The 24,422-nt window shown below is 41.2% G+C and overlaps 1 protein-coding gene across 1 annotated transcript in view; it reads right to left on the reverse strand.

The window, feature by feature from the left end:
• Nucleotides 1–1,359: 1,359 nt before the first annotated feature.
• The window catches only part of TMEM132B (transmembrane protein 132B), a gene marked incomplete at both ends in the record, with an annotated part of 174,251 nt that continues 151,188 nt past the window's right edge, over nt 1,360–24,422 (reverse strand). Inside the window, 4 exons of the mRNA XM_079544007.1 lie at nt 1,360–2,511; nt 3,312–3,503; nt 4,768–5,041; nt 12,409–12,614. Of these exons, the coding sequence (XP_079400133.1) occupies nt 1,360–2,511; nt 3,312–3,503; nt 4,768–5,041; nt 12,409–12,614 (1,824 nt within the window). The remainder of the gene's footprint in view (nt 2,512–3,311; nt 3,504–4,767; nt 5,042–12,408; nt 12,615–24,422) is intronic.

The raw sequence follows: 24,422 nt of genomic DNA on the forward strand, positions 1-24,422 counted from the left end.
TGTTGGTTTTTTCAGCTTTTTTCTAAATGTAATTTTCAACATATTTCAGTTATTCTTCCACACAAATACATGCATAATACCTGTGCAAGGGCAGCTTTGAACCTTCAGCATGTGTTCCTTGTTACAACTGCAAATAATCACTTCATAATGCACCCAGTGGGCCTTTTCTTTCCTGCTCCCTTTTTAATGAAAAATGACTTTATGTAGGTTGGTTGTGTGTTTTCTTCTTAGCAGCCTTATGGTCAGTGATGGCTTAGTGGGTGTCTGGAGCATAATCTGATGTCCTGCTAAACTCTACCATCAGTGCATTAATTTATTAGTAATGTGTAACATTGACTCCAAGCCTTTGCTTCTTTGCTATTCGCTCCTTCCTATTCTATGCATTTCAGTACCATATTTGGCTTTCTCCCTCTGATAATGTGTATTGTCAACGAAGCTGCTGTGTTTTCCTTTGAAGTATGTGCTGTTTGTTTGCAGGTTACCTTTTCATGTAAGCAGTGACAAAAGTAAACCCGGAGTTGCTCCTTGATTTTCATATTCCAGGGTTGTTTATTATTGTATTTACAGTTCCCTGTAAGATAAAACCCTTTCCCAGTAAGAGTTCTAACACCTTTCTATGTTTCTAATGACCCATATACTGACGTGGAAAGAAGGAAGATAATCAGTGATGAAGGAGGTATCTCTAGGAGCTGATGCCAATGAATGGAAAACCTAAATTGTTATAAATATTACTGTACTTCACTTTGGTACAACAGAAACAAAAAAGATCAGTGGAAATAATGTTCCGTAAGTCAAATAAAATTCATAAACAGTACAAAAGGAAATTAACCACATGGGGTTTTTTATATGTGTAAAAAACAGTAAGACTACTTGGCTGCATTGCACGTAGGCAATAAGATAAGATTCATTCATATCCCTTTTAATATAAGCCATGTTTCAGGCTGTAAGCAAGAAATGTCCGCTGTGCTTTACAAAGAATGACGACTAGAAAAATCAATGCAAACAAAGATCCCTTTCTTTTCTGATTTACCATTTATCATGAGAAATGACAAACAAATGAAGTCTCCTCTGAGTCTGAGCGCAGTTGTATTAGCATTTTGCTAGTACCAGGCAGTATACAAAAACAGCCATCGTGTGTGACACCTTCAACACCTACAGGTAGCTGCTTTAGGGGCACATCCTGGTTTGTGGTGAAACAGGTTTAACTCAGCCAGCCTCTTGTACCTGCTCAGTGATGCCAGATTATCATCTCAGTAACTCCGAGGTTGAACTGTCTTGTTCCTATTGCTGACTGGACTGACCGCTCCACCATCCATAAACAGAAGGCATAAAGGTGATTACAAACATAAGAAAGTAGTTTTACATATTGTCTTGCAGTCTTTCCATATAGTCCCTAAGTTCCTTGGAATCACCAAGATTCATATCTTGGCATACCCATTTAATATTATCATCACTGTCAAATAGAATTGAGTTGGTGTAGGGGCCTCCATCCTCCGGCAGTATTGTTGTGTAGGAAGTGAACTTCACTCGCTTCTGCTTTGGCCCAGAAGGATTTATAGGTTCACTTTTAACTTCTTTTTCACAAAGGTACTCAGAAGATCTGAGGATGTGATTATGAAGAGTCTTCTGAGAACTCCCATTAAGGAGAAAGTTGCTTTCTTCAAACTGCATTCCTCTGTCAATCATGGTAGTGCACTCCTCTGATGGGAGTGAAATGTCAACTGGGTTCTCCAGCAGTTCAACCTCATTTCCAAGCCAGACCCAATCATGGGAATGGGGGATGTTGCCTTGCTCACTCACAGCAAACCTTTTATGCCTGTATTTCCAAGCAAATGCCACACAGTTAATCAAAAAGACCAAGATTGCTAAGCAGAAAACACACAGCAGGGCATACATGCCGATCTCTAAATCTGTTAATCCTCTTGAAGTCAATGTGAGATCACTGGGATTGTTCTCTCCTGGTATTTCTACTTGGGCAGGAAAACCTGTGAAGGCAGTTGGGTTATTTTGGAGCTGGTCATCCTCCAGGGACTCCTGATCAATGGGAGATATGAAAGTTGTGCTTTTGTTTGCATTGTCCTCATGATTACTAAGGACTCCATTTTTGGACCATTCTTGTGCTGTCCTCTCTTGTTCTGCAGTTTTTTCTATGGAATTGCTTGCATGGCTTTTAAAATCTTTATCTGTATCATCAATGTCATTGGTGCTTTCTTTTTGATCAGAATCTTTTTGACCAAACTTCACTTTGACGCTTCCCTTTCCAACAGCCAGAATGCTCTTTCGCTTTGTCTTCTGACATGGTTCACTGATGACCATTTCAATTTTAATTAGAGGTCCTTGACCATCCCCTTCTGCCACCACCCCAGGCCATTTTGACTGAAGATTCTGGTGTACAGATACTACCATCTCATCCAGTGAAGTGATGGTGATTGAGAAATCCTTGGAGTCATAAATATCTAATGGTGTCACTGACCCATCACTGAACAAAATCCAAGCACTGACTATGGCTTCCTGCAGGGAAAAGAGAATTAGAAAAATGGTGTGTGAAATGTAAGCGAGCATATAGGCAGTGCTCAGTTTGTTTGTCATCAGCTAAATAAATACACAGTTTGGATTTGGTTTATCTTGTTGTTCAAAGGAAAAAATGAAATTGTCTGCTCTGCTTCCCATTTTTGCAGTTTTGAGCTCTCTAGGCCATTAGGCATTTATCTCATCTTTAGGAACTATGAGACAACAGTCATCTAACTTTAATAAAGATTACAAAAAAAAAAAAAAAGTCTTTTAATCTTAAGCAAGACTCCATCTTGGAAGAATGGAGCGCTGCTAGGAAAATAATTGTATTTGCAAAGTCCTGGTTAATTAATTTTACAAGTGCCTTATAATGGGAAATCTCTGTAATGCTGCAGTTCCATTGCTATCTTTAGTACAACATGTGGAGGGGTTACAGACTGGAATGGTGATTCCCATTCAGCCTGCTGAAACAAACTAGGTTAAGAAAACAGCTCAGTGCAGCGTTTTAAATGTTCTACCATGCTTCCAAATGCACACAACTACATTAAATACGCAAAAGTGATTGCAGTTCTTTATGGAAACTACAAGAAATGCTGCAATCCCCCCCCATGTTTAGGAAGATTTCAAAGAAAATAGTTTGTCTTACTGGAAACTGCTGGTGTGAAAATAATAGTTGCACTTTTTCTTCTGTTACAGAGTATCAATTCTATATAAATATAGTGAAAAATACGTAAGATACTTCATTCAGTGGTCTTATCCAGAACTTTGTAATTTCTCATGTTACATACTCTATTCCATACCTGTTTTGGTGTATGAAGGATATCGTACGCAGAGGTGGTGGATACAATAGCTCTCTTATTTCCTTTGCTGGTTTGTAAGGAGAGGGACAAGCCTGAAACTAGTTGTACTCCTAGATCTGTAATAGTTACACGGTCATCTAGAACTACCACTGTCTTCTCTGCCAAGATGGAATCGGAAAGAGGTGACAGAACCTTGAAAGAGAAAAGAAAAGCCAGTCATGAAACAGCAACCGTGTTAGAAAGCATCATCAGCATAAAACTTTGGTTAATCTCCAGTTTGTCACAGTTATGTATAAACTGTAAGTCATGTTTCCCCCAAGAGGTTGGACTCATTTGTTACTGAATTACTATATTTACAAAAATAATTTAATAAAACGTCATAACACTTCAAAAATGGCCACCTCATCTCAACTATGGAGCATGGTTTCAATTAAACAAATTTGTTTGACAAAAAAAGTCATTTTTGTATTGTCTATGACATTTCCAATGAATGCAGTGCAGCACAAGACACCATGTTAATCTGGTATGTTCAGCATACCAGTTAATGCTGAAACTCATTGAGGATTAGTGCACAAGGCTGAGCAATGGGAACTTGCCCTGGTGCCTTTGTGAGAACAGAGGACCTCCATGAAGTGAGAAATTTGCAAAATGGATTTTGAAAAATCCCAATGGATGCCCATCTTCATTTTCCTTGTGCCAAAACAGTCCTGTCAGTTTGCTCTAAGACCTTGTTTCTGAGGTACTCCAAAGGAGATAAATCATCTTTCAATTGATTCCTGAGTCAGCTGGATCAAGCCCTGAATATTTGACGTGTAAATCATCTACCATAACATCAGATACCTATATTATAGATACCTGCATCTGACCTGGCTGCCTTCTGCACTGCTATAGTTACTAGGGAGAAAGAAGTACTTCAAGGGCAGAAATCTCTTGCCTTCTCTGTGTTGTTTGTTTTAGGCTGACAGGAACTGAGCTCTGTTTCTGCACCTTGACTACTAAGGAAATTTAGCGTGACTGGAACATTATGAGTGCTTACAGTTTATCCTCGATGCTTGTATTCCTTATTTTGATTTAAAAATCTGAATTAAGATAGATGGGTGAGCATGAACGCTGAAAGATTTCTCAAGATTGTTTTTATTTTTTTGTGTTTCATTTTGTGAATGTTTAGGGACCAGTTTTTCAAGGACATCTAAGCATGTAAAAATGCTGGTAAATGTTAGGTAAATCTTTCTAACCAGGAAGTTAATAAGGTCCCAATTTAAAAAGAAGCTGGTTGTTTGGATGATGTAACCTTCATTGTTCATAAAATCCCATTGTACTTCTTAGTCCTTAGTGAATACAACCCTCACAAAATTTCACCTAAAGGTATTGCATGGAGGTGACAAATAGCAAAAATGAAAACCTGTTCCAACTTCTTTTTAGGCTTCTACTAAAGCAGTGACACCCGTGGCAGTACCTGGACCGTGGTGATGCCATGCTCCCGACCCACCAGAACTCGGCCATCTTGAAGCTTAGCAATCCTGGGATCTTCCACCTTCATGAAATCAGTCACAAGGTCAGTGATGTCAAACTGCCACTCAGAGCCTAGCATATAGGTCAGGTAGCCTCCAAACTCAGAGGATTCGGCTACAAACTGTGTGAGGACTCGCACCATGGCATGCTGATACTGAAGAGTGCAACCTCTTCCTTTTTTCTCATCATCTTCTTCATCCTCACTGTCACGGGTAGGCCTGTAAACATAGTTATGTTTATTGAATTGCCACAGTCTCCACTCAACACTGCAGAGCTCCATTTGCACAATCTTTTTAGTTAAAGGTTAGTGTCATCTATTACTGCTTGATAAACAGGTAACCAGATTTTGGAAGAACACTTAAGTCTGAGGGTTACGCTTCTGCAGATTTTTGTGCTGTACAATTTAAAAGCTGACACTGTATCAGTTAGTTAGCTCTTTGTTATTGGAGAACTGCCCAGCAACCTGCAAATGTGGCTGTTGGTGCTGCTAGTTCAGTGGATCCACCACTCGCTCTCCTTACCATCATTTGGCAATCAAATCTTGTAAAGTGCTAAGGAAAGCAGTGTGAAAGATCCATGAGAGGGCCATTTGGGAACAAACCCCTACAGTAGCTCAGCAGGGGTGAGAGCAGAAGTTTTAGCATCCCTTCCTCCACCCGTGCTCATAGCATTTGTATTACATTGCTTAAATCCTCAAAATGCTGCTCCACCTCACTATTGTGTTTGAGACCCTCATACAGTCAGTGCAAGTGCTACATTTAGAAAAGCAAAGACCACGCAGAACTTCAAAAAGCCCAATTTAGGCATTTAAGTTATGACATTATTCATTACGGTGCTCTACAAACATCATCCCAGACTGGTGAGACTCACCCTCAGGAATAGGTACAGCATTACATACACTCCTATTAAAGTTTTCTACCTTGTCCCCTATGCAAAATATAATTTCTGTCAATATCACAGTTTTGCATAAGCCTTTTATCAGTGATTTGTACATGGTGTTAGGGCTGGTTACATCTCACAGTTTTCTCTAGTTTAAAACTTAGTTTCCCATAAATTCTTTGTTGTTGTTATTCATTCCTTGAGGCAAACACATGGATTTTCCTTATCTGTTGCAAGTCAGGCATTAAGTCCTAGGTGGTCAAATTTTTACTCGTTATGCCCTCACACTGTGGAATTTATTGTTCAGAAATATTTTGCCTTTCTCTTTTGCTTGTTTATTGGAGCTGAAGCGACTTTATAGCAAGGATGTGAAATACTGGGTAAGCCTCTTATTTTTCACAGTATTTTGGGAAGTAGTTTTGTGTTTACTGTGGTCCTTTATCTTCCTTTTTGAAATACCAGCTATGAAAAACTATTATAAAACAGAATTGCTTTTGTTATAAATTGTTTTATGACAAAGTTGGCAAACTGTATGCTGAAAATGTATCTCAGAGAAGCCCTTGTGCTCTTCAAAATGCTATGAAGTCCTGGTGTTACAGAATCTCATTCACTAGAAATATATTCTCAATGCATCATTTTGTTAGGTGGATGTACGTATATATTCAGCCTGAAATAAGCAGCATTTGGTACAGCCCTTTTGGTTTTATGTGTGCAAAACAGCAGTGTTCATCATTAGTCACTGAATGAAGCACCGATAGATTTTTATAACAAAAGAGGATCTTAAGATAGGATTTACATTGCACAAAGAAAGGAGACCAGCTGAGTAGCCAAGGGAAATTTTCAGTTGTTCTCTCTTTCCCAGCCTAAGTTTCAAACTGGACCATGAGCTGACACAGCTAGTCAGCAAAACAGCCACAGAGGCAGAAAAGGGATGCTGATAGAGTTTTCCTGGCCTATTTGGATGTATTTTGGCTTTATAATGTTGTAAAAGAGTTCACAAACTCCTTCAGGTTCCCACTTCCAAACTATTCCTGTATTCTAATGCTCTTTAGCTCACCTAAACTGTAACCCAGCTCTGAATAATCACAGGCTTTGGGAAAACCAAGCCCCCAAGATGTGGAGCTTTAACCCTGCTTTTTGACAGTGCTATTAATACCTGTGCAGAACTAGAGAAGAATGTGCAGGGGCCATTCAGGTGAGAAGTACTTGCCAGATTTAGGGGAAAAAAGCTGCAGAATCTCTGGGAACCAATATTCTTATGGGAAAAGACATCACAACACCACCATGCTGTGATGTGGAGAGAACTGTTCACATGTTCAGCATCCACAATGACTCGTTTTTCTTACACCACTCTGTTTTCTCCTCACCTTTATACCACCAGATGTTTTGCTCAGTCAGATCCAAAGCGTTTCTGCTATTCACATTTCTTTGGTACTGATTTACTTTTAATTTCACTCTCTAAAACTTGAGACTAGTAGACTGCTTAGGAGGAAATACATTTCAGACAAATTTGAGCAACCCATTGCGGGCAGCATGACCAGGAGTTAAGGAGCATGGTGAAAGGGCAGATTTTCTGGGCAGCCAGTGCTACCAAAAGATGATTCAAGCCCATGTATTTCTGTGTGTTATCTTAAGCAGACAAAGGTAAGGGCTCTGTTTCCCCTTCAGTAATATTTATAACTCTTGATATCTGTACATTTCACCTTAGAAGTTCTTGGCTTCTACCGCATGCAAATGTGGAACAGTGGAAGAGCATCCTTAAGTCATGGACTGGGCAAGACACTTTCATATGTCAGTGCAAAGGAAAAATAGAGGTGTTTGAATTTCCAGTACATGCTTTGCAGTTCTGCTTTACCAGGTACCGACTCAGGTTCTTTTTTTTTATTTAAATAAATGATATCCATTTCCACTTCAAAGCCACAAATCCCCGATTCAGTTTATAAGAGCATTTGAGTGTTCTGTCTCCACAGACCCAACAAAATGTTTGAACTCTACTGAATCGCATCGTTCCCTTTAGAGTCTTAAATTTCTTGTTCCAGTGTTTTCAGGAGGATTAAAATCCTTCCCTCCTTAAGCAGTGAGCTCATTTTCTTTCTAAGACGTGTCCTCATGAATATGAGCTATGGCTGCATATTTTGCTTTTCTTTCCCCTTGGTCATCTCTGAGGTTAGCTCTGGAACTTGCTCAGAATCCTTATTATCCAATTTCGTGCTACTTTTCAACCTTGTTTGGAAGACTTCTTTATTATTATTATTATTTTTAATTTTCTGGAGCGAAGCAAGGTTGCCAGAATTACATTTCATTTACATTTCACACAGAAAAGCCTTTGCCAGAGAGCTGAGTTAAAGCAGCAGCCCTGTAGAGAGGGTGCCTGCTAGCACTGATCTAATCAGTGATCTGTCAGCTCCATATTCCAGACACAGCCTTCAAGCAGTTTAAGTATGTCCCTTTTAATTTGCACCACTCTCAAACCATGCATCAAGTTCTTGGGCCAGATGCTAATTCTCTGCTTAAAAAAACCCCCAACAAGATCAGTTTTGCTGGTCTTGAATTTGAAATATTCATTGTGAAGAGACACATATTTAAAAACCATGTGCAACACTCCCAGCTGGAAAAAAAATAAATCTATTTCAATACAAAACTCAAGCCACCAGAAGGTGATTTAGTGGAAGATGGCAGAAGTTGTACATAGCTCCACTCAGAGCTCAAGAAGAGAAACAATTTCACCGATCCCTCTGCAAATCCTGAAAATGCAGCCTGCCTGTGAACAAAAGCCACTGTGGCCTTATCTCCATAGCTTTAAACTCAGTTAATGGAAGGTGTGAATTTATAATGTTCAAGCTTTGTGCAGATGTTACCATTCACAAGTGAAATGGTTTGAATCCAGTCTCACTTGATTCTCATTAAAAGGATGGCTTCCTTTCCAGGTGACAACGCTCACAAGGTCTAGTTCAGCACTTCTTTTCCCTTTGTTTAACTCCAGCTAACTTCCCTGAGTTTGTCTCCAGAATGAGACCAGACTGAAGTAGACTCGCCACCAAATTAACCATATGTTCAACAGGGTGCCACTCACAAGCATTGCCATGTCTGGCTTAAGTAGGTCGTAGAGGTGTATGTGATGTGAAGTCACCATGATCGAGTGAAGGCTTTATTAGCTCCTGCTCAGTGACCAGATGCTGGTACAAGTCCAACACACCATGTGCCTGACACTGAAGCATATGCTGGAGTCCTGCTGTGTGATGTCTGTTTCCCTGGGAGCCTCACAAAAACAGAGTGCTATTCCAGTTGCAGATATGTACTTAGATTAAATTTTTAGCTTGTTCTGTGTGGCTTTAGCCGTGCAGTTCCTATTAACACCACTTAAGAGCCATTCATCACATGTAAATGTACTGGGCATAGAACTAGTGCGGGAGCTTCAGAAGAGGATAATTATTTTTCAGATGCAAGAGGAATCAAAGTAAATGTCCTTGTTAGACTGGCAGAACCTCTCCTCCACTCCAATATTTGACTTTAATTTAAACGTACACCTTCTGTTTGCTACAACTGTGAGCTTCTCTGCAGCCCATTACAAGGAGGAGTATTTCTGTAAGCCCATGCTGGATCAAGGACCCTTCACCACACCCACGTAGCTCACTTCCATCTGCTCTTCCCTCAGAGCATTAGGGAAGAAAGCACTTATGAAAGAGATGGAGGAATAAGGTAGGTTGAAAATCAAAGAGAAAAATCCGAAAAACAACAGAAGAAAAGCCATTAAATCTCAGGTAAAAATCCAGCCAGATCTAAAAATAAAAGAGATGTAAAATCCTTAGGTATAAAGTAAATAGCAGACTGAGCAAAACTGATGCTAGTCCTGGGCTGCTTGTTGATTTATAATATCCCCACAAAGTTTAAAAAAAACAAAAAGAAAACAAATGAACATTCCATAAAATAAGGGCTACACTATTTCCAGCTCATAAGTGCACGGATTGCTGACATGCAGTGTCATAAACTTACCAGCTGCAGTTCTGGGGAATGGTACAAGAAAGTCCCTACTCCCACCCTTGATGGCAAACGCCTGCCAGAGCCATGCCAGCAGTTCAGATGCAATGTGAGCAGCAGCACACTTCCACAGCTTGCAAACAGAGCAGGCTCTCAGACCACATCTTTATTTCAGCTGGCCAAATAAATCAGAACTAGGCACTGGGGGGTAAATTTCCAGCAATCTGTATAATGGATTTAAAGTCAGAATGTCCACGACCGTTAACCACAGTTGAAAGTCTAACTTGCTGAGCTTTCTGCTGGAAGTTTACTCCCGCAATAAACACCAACAGCCTCATCCTGCAGCCATTTACTCAGCGAAATCCCCACTGGCTTTGGAAGGAGTTGTGCCTAAGGAGGTGTTACAGTATCAGGCACACTGCATGCAGGAGGTAAGTTAAGTGAGACTGTAAGCAGCTGGCATGTGTTCATTCACTGCCTAGCACATCTCCTCCTTCCACAAACAGCAACTTTGCCTTTATCACTGAAGCAAGCACACATTTCTTCTACAGCAGATCCTCATTGTGTATTCTTCTGTTATAGCTGGAAAAAACATCCACATAGCCAAGAGGAATGGCAGTCTCTTTCTTCTGAGCTCATTACCTGAGTTTCTTGTAGGTTTTCTATATTACCCTGAGTTTTATGCTCTCATAAAGTGTTAGATAACTCTCCTCTGCTGCAGTCTGCCCAGGCTCTGTAAGGCTCTTCAGTAGCTGAGATGTTCTCCTGGGCAAACCGAGTGCTTTAGTTAGAACTGCCACAGTGTTTAGGACTCCTGGTACTGCTTTCCCACTGTGTTATAAATGTGATTTGGTGTCATGCTTTGGTGCCCTGTACCATTTTTCAACTTCTCCTGAAATCCACCAACATAGTAGCATTCCTGGAAGTTATTAATCTAGCAAGTTGCCCAAATGAGTGTTCTATGAGAATGGATATTTTCAGTAGGGAAGGATAAGAGAACAGAACTTAGAATCCACATCATGTGTTTATTGTCACGAATGTTTTCAATCTGTGTGAGTCCTTGTAGAAACTATTCATATGAAGATAGTCTTCTATAATAGCGTGGGTTTTGTTTGTTGTTGTTGTTTTTGCCTAATTCAGATCTGTTAAGTGGTGCTTCACCCAAGTCTGCTGTACAGGGGTTGGATAATCATTCAGAGCCCTGTTGATCCTTCTTGCACCTCTTTGCCACCTGCATGATTTCACATGTTCCCAAGCTGTTCCATCTGCCTCTCTGTGAGACTGCTGATAGTACGGAAATTTTGCCTTTGAGTCAGTTTTGGTTTTGCCTTCAAAAGCATGCTGTTTTTTAGTTACTGTACCTAACCTGCTACGGTGCAAAACTGTACAGGACAGCGGGAGTGTGCAGAGACCTGAAATATGGTCAAAGCAGGTCTTGGAAATCACTGTTAAGAAGCCATTATTCTGCTCTGAATTTGTTAATATTAAATATTATTCATTGCTACAATCAGAAAGGTCAACACAGTGGAAGGGCGATACAGCAGTGTAACAGCAAAAGAACTAATGTGAATAGAATGGTGTTACAAAGGAAAAGTGCTCACCTGTTTCTGAAGATCTGAGCTCACAGAAAAGACTCCGCAAGGAAGGGATCTCCAACCAGAGATCCTTCCCCAGTAGCAGTCAGCCCTTAAATGGGGTCTAAGAGAGGGGCAGCCAGGTTCCACCCCTTCCTATCAAACAGCTGAACTGCCTTCAGCTGTGTACCCAGGGCTGACTGGGACCTTTCCCCAGGTGCTCAATCAGTGCTTCAGGCTGGGGCTCCACAGTTACCATACATTCATTTATAAAAAGGTGTCTAGCACATAATCCAGAGCAACAAAACAAAACGACAGAAAATGTACTGTGCAAAGTGTACTTTTGCTGCTGCTCTAGGATTTGGAAATACCAAGTTATGCTAAGGAAAAATACAGAGATATTTTTCCAAGCTTCAAAGTCTCTCAATTTTTATGAAGTTTAAGTATTTTGCATAAAATGATGCCTCACACTACAGAGGAATGGGCTGAACAGCAGGCTCCCAACACGATGGTGAAGCCAGCACATTACTCAAGTATTTAGTGAATACAGGAAAGCAAAATCTCTAATGCTATGGTAGACTGCTGAGTTCATGATGAATGGCTATTTCTGTATGCCACACCGAGATGTGCATGTCCTCTGGATCTGTGTGGTGCCCTTTGGTTTCTGGTGTAAGCTGTCCCCTGAGCCGTGCCCAGGTTGAGTCCTGCAGAGCATAGCCTGACGTGCATTTGTGCAACATCCAAGTGCTGTGTGTTCTCAGTGAATGCCTGACTCCTGCCTTGCCTTCTTTTATTAAGCCACATACGCAGAAACCAGCACTGGTAGTGCTGAACATCACACACACAAAAACTTTTGTATATGGGGCTGCAAGAGGTCCAGGTTCTTTGTGTCAGATTTGCACATTGGAGTTTGTGGTACAATTTCCTGAGATTGCGTGGAATTGATTACTGCTCTAAGCAGAGCTACTGACTTTTAAACTATACAGGTCAGGGTAAAATGCAGCCTACTCGTATCATTGTTGGGCACTGTAATGAAAGCAAAGACAGAGTATAGATCTCATTTCAAACAGGAGAGTTGAGATTCTGAGAAACACTAAAAATTCGAAGCGTTCTAAAACCAGAGGCTCAGGATGGTGCTCGTGCTGTAAGCATACCTCTTATTGGAGGTGACGGGTATCCTCCAGCCTTTGATCTGGCTGAGCTCTGTGTCAGAGATCTCTATCTGCAGCGGCAGCCGTGGAACCCAGACCGTCACTTCTAATTGGGTGGTAAAATGCTCATAAGTGAAGTTAACAATAGTATCCACTTTGCTTTTCATTTCCTTGCCATTAACGAAGATGGAGTCACATCTGTCAGAAACCTTAAAAAAAAAAAAAAAAAAAAAAAAATTAATTGAGAAATGAATAAAAGTTCCTAAGGAAGCACAAGGAACAACGCATCAGTCCAAAGACAGCGCAGATAATGCGAATCATGCATATTGTATTTTCAGTTTTCTAATTAGTAGCAAACAGTGATAAATGGACGCCAGGGAAACAGTTTTGCCTTCCTCAATGGAGCCTACTCAAACTACAAAAATAATTTAATGATGTTATATAACCTACGTGAATCTTTTATACTAGGCAAATTAAACTCTTCATGAATCAAACTCCATATGCATCAAAGTTTACGTTTACAACTTGCTTAAAGAACCTGGAAAAATGGGGCCATATGTTAGTAAGAAAAAGACTGACTCAGAACCATAAAATAGAATCCTTTTCTTTTTCCTTGAGCACTGTAATACTGAAAGACAGAAGCTCCCCGTATGGCTTGTGAGCAGAAGTGCAGCAGAAGCATTAATTTTTAGAACTTCTCTGTAATTGTTTTAGCAAAATGTATTCATAATTGCTGTGTGTCGTTATATGAAATTATATAAGGATTCTGGCATAGCGTTGCATTTGACTTGCATCCAGGAAGGATGGAACTTCTTGATAAGGCACGTTTTTTATATTCTTACGTGTGTATACGTACACTTTTAGACCATGCGTACACTTAGATTAACATATTGAGTTTATACATATGCATATTCATGCATATACATGTATATATACATGCCTATGTACGTGTATTCATTACACATCTTCACTCTGCTTTGAAGCAGAGCCGTGGGTCACACGAGGTGGTTCTGTCACTGAAATGGGCTCCGTTCTCCCATCAGGACTGTTCTGTATTGCGTTGTACTGAGGCTCCGGTATAGAATCACAGCATCATTAAGGCTGGAAAAGACCTCTCAGATCATTTAGTCCAACCATCTACCTACCATCAGTATTGTGCACTGTGTCAATAGGCAAAGATACGAAGAGATACTGGCTGAAGGAGGGTCTAGATTCCGGTTATGTGGAGTTCAAAGAAGCACAGAATATCTTAATATCCTACAGCCTTGTTAGGAAAGCTCACTATGTGATGGTTTGATACTCATACATAAAGCAGAAGAGCTGCACCTCCACTTATGCCATTTGCATGTCAGCTTGTCAGATTCTAATCAACATACCCAAACTTGAATCATTTTTTTGCAAAGTAAACCAAGTTACAAGGAAAGGAGCACAGGAACCTAAGTCACTCTTGGAAAGAATAATCCTTCTACACCAATGCTGAATAAATACAAGAATTAAAAAAAAAAAAAAAAAAAAAAAAAAAAAGAAATTTAAATATGAAAAATAAGCTCTATCTATCTGATAAGAGAGCTCCTAATGGATTCCAGTCTCAGGAGTATCACAAATGATGGAGCATACTCAGAATCCTCGTTTCCCCCTCATAATGTGTCACAAGTGTCTCTGGGAAGTTTAAGCATGTTAATCAAGCCCATTAATTGAATGAGCAGTTGATATTCTAAATCATAAAGCCCACATCTAGGGAGTTTTCTGAGAATTAAAACAAGGCAGAAATAATTAAGAAAACCCAAAGAGGGAGGGATAAACATCAAGGCCTGATCGAGGGAATAACTAATACCTGACAAGACGGTGGCTAATATTTTAGATTACTCTTTGTACTGGCTTAAAAGGTCCTTGGATTTTTGTCAGCAAGCAGGCAAGGCTCTGAACTGGGGAACAGAAAGATGGACTTTAATTGTAGCTGTAAAAGTATCATCAGGCTTGGCTTACACATTTCACAGATTGCATCGAGACAGAGCCATCCATTCACATATATCCAGACCAAGAGGTAAGTGTACATCTTTACATCTGTGCTGTACAAGTACAGGGGCAGGACAGGAGACAGAGGGCTGCAATTAACCTCTCTGGGCTTTGAAGCAGGTGGTTGGCTGCAATCCCCACAAGTAATTGTGAGAAGCACCATTTGCCCTGCGCTGCCTCTCACAGCCTCATCAAGCGCTGGCAATCCAAAGAGTAATTGGGAAAGCATTCCCTGTAAGGGTCAGCGCAGGTTTACACACTCTTTGGGAGAACAGGTGAAACAGAGGGGATGGGAAATGACAGGAAAACAAATCAGCTTGCTGTGTGGTTAATTTTTACGGCTTTACATCAAGGTTTTGATGAAAATCTTGCACTTCCTCCTCAGCTCGCAGGTCATTCGTTGCATAGGGAGACCGAGAGACAGATGTGACAGAAATCCAGCCCAAATCCTTGTGTTCGTTAACCAGTGAGCAACTGTTCCATTTTTGGACAGCAAAGCCCAACTTGCTCACCTAATAATCTTAAAATGCTAATTTTGTGATATTCCTTGAATGCCTTCTTTTCCACTTTTTCTGCTGTGCTGTTCTCGGTGTTGTCTTGTTAGCCCATTACGAAGGACTTGCTTGCTACTCCTAGCCCTTATGCTGCGATTTTTATTTCGCCATGAGCCTGAAGAATTTGATTTCCTGTATGAGAAACAAGCACAAGGGGCAATGAGTCTAATGTCCTCCTCCTCTGTTGGTGAGCACAGTGCCTCCCTGGCTCCACTCTTTGCACGGCTGGAGTCTTCCCTCAGCCAACAACAGGGTGGGAAGATAGGGCTTATGACTTTATGTCTGGAGACAGAGAAACAAAGTGTTTTCCCAAGCCTTTTTCAGCTCAGCAAAGCTGTTCTTGTTTAAACTCATAGTTTTGCTTGATAGTAGTCAGCCTAGAAAATGTCAGACTTCTTGTTTTGGCTGCAGTTGTACTTTATGTCACGACACATTAATTAAAGCACAGTAAAAATAAAAGGTTGTCCATTCTGTTAACAAAGCATTGGATACACTGCGAGGCTTCTGACAAAGCATGCAATTCGACCTCTTGCACACAGGCATTTCTCTGTGCAGTTGATTCTGAAAATAGTTCTGCTTCCCTGTGTCCCAGCTCATGGTGTGCAGTGGGGTCTACAGATATTGTCTCTAAGCAATTGGAGGCAAATAGTAGATTGAGAATAGACAGAGTGAAGGGAGGCAAAGGACACGGTGCTGACATTGGAACTAACGAAAGCAGAAGTTTTATTCCCTTTTAATTTTAGACATGCGCAGAGTAGTCTTGGAAGTGTCATTTTTGAAACAGCCTCTTCACATGAATTTGTTTTTATTGGCAAATCAGTTCTCCAAATACTGTTCTCTGGAATAGCTGCCGTAGTTTCAGATACAAGGGTTGGCCGTGAGAATCCCTCGAGATATGTTCTGAAGTTTGTTTCCTACTTAGAAACAAAAGCAAGAGTTTAAATCAAGTATTCCCCAATGCGGTGTATGTGTTTGCTTTTCATCTTAGCAGTGAGTAATAATGTCACATATAAATGATACACAAACAGCATGATTCAGTGCACTCCAATAGCTATACTTAGAAATATCATTACAATGGAAGTTTCTCCCATCTACCAGCTTCCACGGGTCAAGATGGGCCTGAGAGATTTCCCATGTTCTACATCTTTGGTTGTCAGATGCAGACAGTAACATCCATAACTCAATTTGCCAGATTGGGCCCATTCTGAAGACTACTTATTGACACTGGTACAAAATACAAACTGTAATTTATGCTCTGAAGTGTAGCGACAGGCAGCTGTAAGCTAGAATGAAAGGGAGATCCTCTGTCCATGGAACCGAAGGTTTGGAAAGCTGCATGGCAAATGGAAGAGCTGCATGAGCAACAGACCACAGAAACGTGATGGTGTGTGCCATAGGCTTCTGGAGGGATGATCAGTCACACGGCTGCACAGAGCTCTACATGGACATGTGAGATCATTTCAATACAAGCTCAGCAGCAATTAGCACAACAGAATTAGTGACACTCTGTTGTCTTATTAAAGAAGCTTCATTTCTCTCTAGATGTCACTGTTTACTGATGAGGAGAAGCAGGAGGAGGGAGATGGGACTAAGTGTAGCTTCTAATGATGTCAGTGCCTATTTGAAGTTTTGGAGTGCTTTTACCTTTTAACCCCCATTGAAATGCACTGAACTAGAGGGAAGGACAGCATGGAAGACATTAACATTTGGGTTTGACAATAGAGACAATTGCTGTGGCTTAGAAAAGGTGCAATGATCCATAAATGTACAATGAGAATTTAAAAACCTGCTGTACTGAATGAAGTGTGTACTATTCAAAAACTGTTGATCTATGCAAAATTATTAAACAACACATGAGATCTGCCAAGATTTGAGTCCCAGGTGCAGAGCAGCTGCTCTCATTCACTTTCCAGCATGCCATGCAGGGGCGTTCCTGCTAGAGATGATAAGTTTGTTGGGTGCACAGGTTAAAAGAGGAGGACCAGAGAAGGTGGATGTGCTTTCAGGCTCCAGTTTGCTCCTCGGCCTGACATAATTCAGGCTCAGTAATAACCGCTGTGCATTCACAGTGGCTGTGCAGCTGCAAGGATGGGCAGACACTCTGGCATTTTGTTCTCACTGATTCTGCAGAGTGAATGCTGGAAGTGGTTTGGGGCAGCTAATAGCAGTACATGGTTCCTGCCAACATGATTTCTGCTCCATGTGCAAAGACCCTTTACTAATCAGCTGAGCTTTTATCTGCTTTTTTTCCTACAAAAATCTGAGGAATTCTCTCGGAATTAAACACGACTTTCTGCTCTTCCCAGTGATTCAGCACCACTTTGTACAGATTACAAATCAAGAGATCATCTTCATTAGGTGAGATCAGTGGCCAGATTAAGATGATATCTCTGGAACATCTTTGCTTGCAGGACCTGGTGGTTGGTCCACCAGGGTTGTCAGCTCCCCTGCATATGAAGAAATGATGCTTGATACCTTTGTCCATTTGCTATGCAAGTTGTTCTCATCCTTCCTCCTGGAGTTTCTGTTGCTTTGGCAGTCTGGTACACAAGTCAGCTTGGCTTCTGCTTGTCACTCGAAGCAGTGCTGCTCCTGGGCTAGCAGCCTTCTCAGCCAGCCATGCTTATCTCTAGACAGACATCTTCATTCTTTGCACTGACATAAAGCATCTCTAACCAGCACAAATTCTAAGCACATACTTGTATGAGGTGTCTTTAGCTTAAGTGTTTGATCCTTAAATGTCTGCAGATTAAGCATTACCAACACTTGGTAGTTTAAGTAAACATCCATGTGCTTCATATTCATCAGCTGGTGTCCCAGGAGGGATTAAGATCTGTTTACCTGGTGAAACCCCAGCAATATGGTGCCAGCTTTTTCTTGCACCAATTCTGATTTCAAACGCTGAACCTGTTCTGTAGAAACTGTTCATTGGATGAAACTAACACATGTGTTTGAACTATAAACTGCTCTTTTCCTCAGTTGTTTCTTTTTTTCTTTCTTTTTTTTTCCTTCTCTTGAATTACACAAATGGGGTTATAGGCTGACAGTAATTTACACATTGTTGAGAGAAGTGAGAGGGGAGAATATTTAGGCAGATACAGCATACTCCAGTTGCACTGAAGTCCTTTGTAAAATAATGGGCTTAAAAAGTAATCTTCTGTGTACTAAGTAAACTTATTGTTCAGAATCATGGCTCTAATCCCTGTGACTGAAATTTAAGATCTAAGGCTCCATGAAATTAAAAGAAAAAGAAACAATTACATGCGTATTCATTCAATTTCATATGTTGCATATCCTTCAATTTTCCCAATGAAATTTTAAGAGGGAAAATAAAGGTTTCTAAAGAACGTGTTATTAAAAAGAAAAAAAAAAACTGCAGGTCAGCTATAATTGCTGAAGCTTATTGTGCCTGCTGCTTTCTTCTCACTCCTGGCAAATGCAGGTCACCTCCTCATTTCCCCATCTCTCACAAGTGCTTCATAGGTGCTACAACACAGCATGCAGAAAGCTGGAGGACACTCGGTGTGTTGAGCCCTGGTGTAGGACACAGGCACCCAGCCCTCCCACTGCACAGTGGAAAAGAAGGACTTCAGAGCAGGGCCAGGACTGCATGCCACGTCTTTGTGCTGGATTATTCCGTAGGGAAAAGGAGAACACATGCTTGCTTCTGCCTCTGAAGGACACCTGCACCCCTTCCCTTGGAATGGGATTTGAATATATTGCAACTACAACAGCACCATGAAGCCACAAGACCATCAGACCAAAAGAGTAACAAAGCTTGCAGGCTTAGTGTAGTATTTAAGTGATGTGTTCCATCATGAATGTTGGCCACACCAATACAGCCTTTAATCTTGTACCAGTCAGGAAAGGAGACACCATTTTTAGCATAAGGAATCACTTGAAAACAAGAAAAAAAAAATCCAGGAGGAGTTTTTAAATACACAGCAGTACACTTCTATTTTGCAAAGGAAGCTTTGGTCCTACGCCTAGATTTTAGTGCATCTACATTCATAAGTCTTCCCTGCTAGCTTTTAGTTTCTGAGCAACAAATAATTCATTAATTAGGAAAAATAAGGATAAGGGGACATTTAGAAAGCAAACATGGCCAACAAAAACAGCCCTTAAACCACTTTCACTCAGCCAAGTGCTTCAATATAATTATCCAGAGAGAATGCCAAGAGCTAAGAAATTGTCTTCCTTCTCTGGTCACATAGGTATACATATTTACCCTCTTACCAGAATGCTTTATACATTTAAAACAAGTTGACAGAGAAATTCAGCATTAAGAGAGAGAGCTCCCTATGCAGTAAGTGGAAAAAGCCAAGGGATACAGCTGGGTGTTGTTCAGAGAACCAAATTTAGAGCTGTACGGACAAAGATGGGCAAGATCCTCACACGTACAAATACTCCCAACAGCCTCTAGACATTGCTGGATCACGCATCCCAGGGTATTCCAGCAACACAGCACCTGCCCTTTGAGTCCCAGTTCCTGCGCTGGTGGGGCTGTGCGATGCACACTGCTGAGCTGTGCTCCTGCAGATGGAGCTTTGCAGGGAGAGCTCTCGGACAGACACTGAAGGAAACACAGGGAGGTCCTTCAGGGTGAGTGCACTAGAAAGAACAGAGTCTCGGTGTATCAAAAATGCAGCTAGGTTTCCATTCAAGTGCAGTCTCAAGGCTCTTGAAATTGTCAGGAGGCGACTGAGTGACATAGCAGATTTTTTCGAAGAAAATATTTCATCTCTCTTTAATGTCAGAATGACACAATTGTGAGACTGAGCTTAACTCCTTAGTGCAAAGCGCCAGATTTGCTTGCTTCGGTATGTAAACAAGACTCTAGGACTGTGCTAAAGATGGCCTGGTTCAGTCGTGACACAGCCTTAAATTAGAAACTTAAATTCTGCATAAAAATTCAAAGGAATTACTACATCAGACATACACAAGCTGCACCTCAGTCAGCTGGAGTCTCTTGCAAAGAGATCCTTACATAACCTGCTGCCTTATAGCCCCGCTATCCCTCCCACTCCTGGCTGAGGTTCCTTGCCAGAGCAGGAGGAGAAGCCCAAGAAATGAGGAACAAGGGAAACTCACATGCAGAGGGATCAGAGGAAGCAAACCAGAAGGGGCCTCAGGGCACAGCTCACCTCTTGCCACCCATGCAGGGACAGCAGTTGCAATGCTTCTGAATCACAGAGGGGTTACACACAGCCCATGAGTTAAAAGCATGACAATCTGATCACAGCAGCAGCTGCTTTTATGTTCTCCAGCTGCAACAGCAGAGGAGGGAATTGTCCCTCCAGTGCAGGGAGTGGAACAGGACAAATCCTGCAGGGCTTAAAAGCAGGAGCAGCCCTGTTTGGGGAGAGCACTCAGGTGAAGCGTGTTCTGTTGCTGCCTGTTGTCTGACTTTGATTGCATCAATAAATCCACACTCCAACATGGGGGAAGGCGACACATCTTAGCTACCTTGAGCAGAGCAGAGAAACAACATGCCTGGTGCAAATGCCTGTCATACTGATGTTTGTCCACTGCGCTGATAGAAAAAGAATCTGTTGTACCAAAGATGAAAATGTCTTTTGATTTACAAGCTCTCTAACTAAACTCTCTACAAGGCTAAGAAGGGTCACTGCAATCTCCCACCAGCTCCACCTGTTGCTTGGTCTTTTCATTGAACTTTAAGTATCTTCCAAGGGCAAGGGACAGAGTTAAGGGGCATGGCATAGTCACGGATGGCATCTCCCCTACACAATCCTTTTCACCAGTGAGGGAACACAGCTTATTGAAACCACTGACCAGAAGAGGAACCCTGAGGATTGCTGTGGTGTTGGCCCAGAATTTCCAAATCTCCAAGACAAAACAGCGACAGCACAAAAGCCGTAGAAGGGGCTGCAGACCTAAGGACTACCAGGATCTGCAAAATGCATAAGAGGACATGGAGTTTTCTCTTTGGAAAAGAATCTTACAAACTTGCTAATGACAGTGAGAACAAATGTCAGAACACCTACGTTTAGGATGACACAAAATCTACCCTTCTTCCACAGAGCTCTTCAGGAACAATGATGTATCAAAATCCATAGTTTGCTATTGACTTTGATTTAAGGGCAGAGATTGAATTGTCAGGAGGATCAGTGTTGAGCTACCTGACTCCTCCATGGCTCTAAGCCCACATGACCTGGGTGGACTGAACTTCTTGCTCACCAATCTAAGACCCTGTTAAAATCCAGCTACAAATGAATGTTTTTCCTGTCAATCTTTCTGCCATTTACAGCTGTTGTGCCTTCATGAACTCTATCTAAATGCCAAGATAGATCTGCAAAGCTCTCGAGCTCCCCTGTCAAATCTGGGCCAAAACAGCCATTCCGACTCATGCATGAAAGATAAATGACAAACCACAGAGTATTGCTGTTAGTTTTCTGTTATACTTTTGGATTTTTCCTCTTTTGGGTTGTTTTTTAGCATCTCCCCCTAGGGCTGCATAGATACAGAAAAACAGGCTGCAGTCAAAGAATGTAAAAGCATGGGAACACAAAGAAGTGTTTTTTCTTTAGACTAATTATCTTAATCACGAGACAAGTATATGTAAAAGCTATCTACAACATAAAAATGCATCCTAAACCTTGGAATCACAGAAGACATCCACTGAGTTGGTGCTTCTACTAGATGCTGTGATTTCTCTTTCCTAGCCTAAAGGTACATTATGGAATTAAGAGGAGAATATACTCAACCAGTGGTATAAGCAAAGCATGAGCAAACTGGGAGCAGTTACTTGCCTTGACCCACATGCATTTCTTTAATAATGATACTATCACTTTCTCCTTAGAATCCTCTGGCATGGGACTGAGCAATTATGGGCTCGTATAGTGCCTCTGCCATGTAGATCCCATCATCCTTAGATGGCATCCCCTTGTGCATGTCTGCAGATGTGTTGCCACTCCCCATGCAGTGACAAGTGAGGTTGGAGCTGCAGGTCACTCCAACACTGAGAGGCAAACAGGCACACAGATGGTAAATTTGGTGGCTGAATATCAATAAAATATCTTCTATGTATGTATGTATATATATATATGTATGTATATGTATACATATATAAGAGAAGTAGCTGTCATTTCCTTATAGTGAGACTTCATCTCTAGAGGTGCCCTTTCATTCTGGCCTTTCTTTGGACAGAGGATTCCTCTGATGTTGGAACTAACTGATCTTTAAGGGCCCTACCAACCCAGGCCATTCTGCGATTCTATGAAAGCATAAAAGAGCTGGAAACAAACAAACAAACACCAAAAAAACTTCTAAATTAAGTTTGAATGGAGCTACATTAAAAATCTCAAGGAAGAGGCAGGGAAAGTCTAGATTAAAAAAACCCTAGAACAAGAGAGACCTGAAAACCAAAATGGAAATAAATCAGCCAGGTAATCCAAATGCACAGCAGGTTCACAGCTCTGGCAAATACACCTGAGCAAGCTGTGTATTAGCTCACCTGGGTTTTGGGAAAAATGTATTACATTTGTCCATGACATGTACATGTATCACTGACTCAGATCTGTTAGCCCAAGCTGAACTGTTTGCATTGGCTGCTACCAAAAGTAGTTAAAGTTAGCATCGATTCTGTACAAATGTTACTCACACTGACAATCCAAAACAGGCTTACTCAGAGGGATATCATAGCTCTACCAGATGAACGACCACATAGGAGCAATCAGATGCAAAGTATTCCGTGCACAAACACAGAAACTACTTTCCCATGAAATCCTAGGTTATCTTTCTTTCTTCTCCTAGCTTGCTATAGCTACCAAAAAAGAACAAGTTACAAATTAATGTGAAATACTGATTTCATTTTTCTACTTAATGCATAATTTTTCTTTTGTGCTATTGTGCTCTGAAGACACTTTCTTCCCTGCTTGCATTAAACAGAGAGACAAAATTAAATAGTGACAAAGAACCCAGTGCTGTGGCTGTCACATTTCTGCCTAAACAGAACACAAATCCTGTGCAGCTAATACTGTATCCCTGGCATGCCCTACGCAAGGTAACCAGTGCTGTCCTGTGGTTTTATAGTTATGAGCACAGCACTGAAGGCTTTGTAAATTATTTTGCTCTTAAATGTCTTTAAGAAGCTCATGTTCTCTTCAAAACTACTGCTTGACTTCAAACTTTCAACGAGAGAGAGAGCATGACTTTGAAGGAAATTATTCCTGCCTGCCAGTAATCTCACCTTGATAGCAGGGCATTCTCTTGCAGCAGGCATCTCTGAAGTCAACTTGTAGCTACCAAAACTATTAGATTCTGTTTACTGCAATGACTCTATTAAAGTCTCATGTTTTATGCAGGTCAGAGATGTAGTCCTATCGATTTAATGTGAAAGAGCACTTTTTCTGTGGTAGTAAGATGTTTGCTTTTCTACACTTTGCAGCCTTCCTTGTTACCTAACATGGACAGTGTCTGCAGCAGGTCAGTGGATTTTAGTGAACTCATGTTCAGTGCAGGTGTTTGTTTGTGCATTATTAAGGACCATTCTTGTGCAGCTGTATGCTGCCTCCTCAATCTGCAGCCCACACCACTTCCATCTATGTCCATCACACACACCTGTGCTGCTCAATGGCATGCTGACAAGCAAACATGCCTGCACTCTGCAGCTCACATCTCACACACTTTATGGCACTGAAAGGTACTGACCAAGCCTTCCTAAGCCAAAACCAGAACAAAATAATTCAGTGGACAACAGCTGGGCATCCCCTCTGCCTTCCAGAAAGCATGAGCACAGCAGCTGCAGCACAGTGTGCACCAGTGTCCAACCCTGAGCCAGGGGGGATGGAAGGGCTGAGCTACTCTGCTTCCACCCCTGCTTTTCTGTATGTGTTGTATTTCTTTCCTTTAGTTTTCTTTTTGCCTTTCAGTCACATCCTATCTTTCTTTATTTAGAATCACCTTCGCTTTCAGGTACCTCCGGCTTTTTCCTGCTGCAGCTCTTTCTGAACTCCAAGTGACAGAGAAACAGTTATTTGAAACACAGGCAATGGCAGACACCTTTCCAGCTCTTTTCCAGTCTCGCTAAATAGGATCCCTTCCTGTCCTGACCCCACAGACACTCACACAATGCCAGCAGCCTTCTCTAAAGAGTCACAATCGTGTACAAAACCATCTGTGTCTCCTTCAAATGGGATGAAGCTGGAGGCATTTTCTTACCAGAATTAAGGAGATCAGAGTTGGCAATAATACATTTTTCCTCGGCAAAAATTAGTTAGAGAAGATGAAAATATCAATAATAACATAAGGCGATTAAACAAGCCACATTGTCAAGTTTGCAAAGAACAGAAGGTCCCAGCAAATGGCTGTCTACTAGACTTTAGACAACCATACTCACCAACAACACTGTAAAAAAACAAACAAGCTGTAACCTAAATAGTTGGAATCACATTGCATTGCAGAGAACAGTGGGAAGGATGCATAGGT

This window comes from Tetrao urogallus, assembly GCF_951394365.1.
Source record: "Tetrao urogallus genome assembly, chromosome: 17".
Lineage (NCBI taxonomy): Eukaryota > Metazoa > Chordata > Aves > Galliformes > Phasianidae > Tetrao > Tetrao urogallus.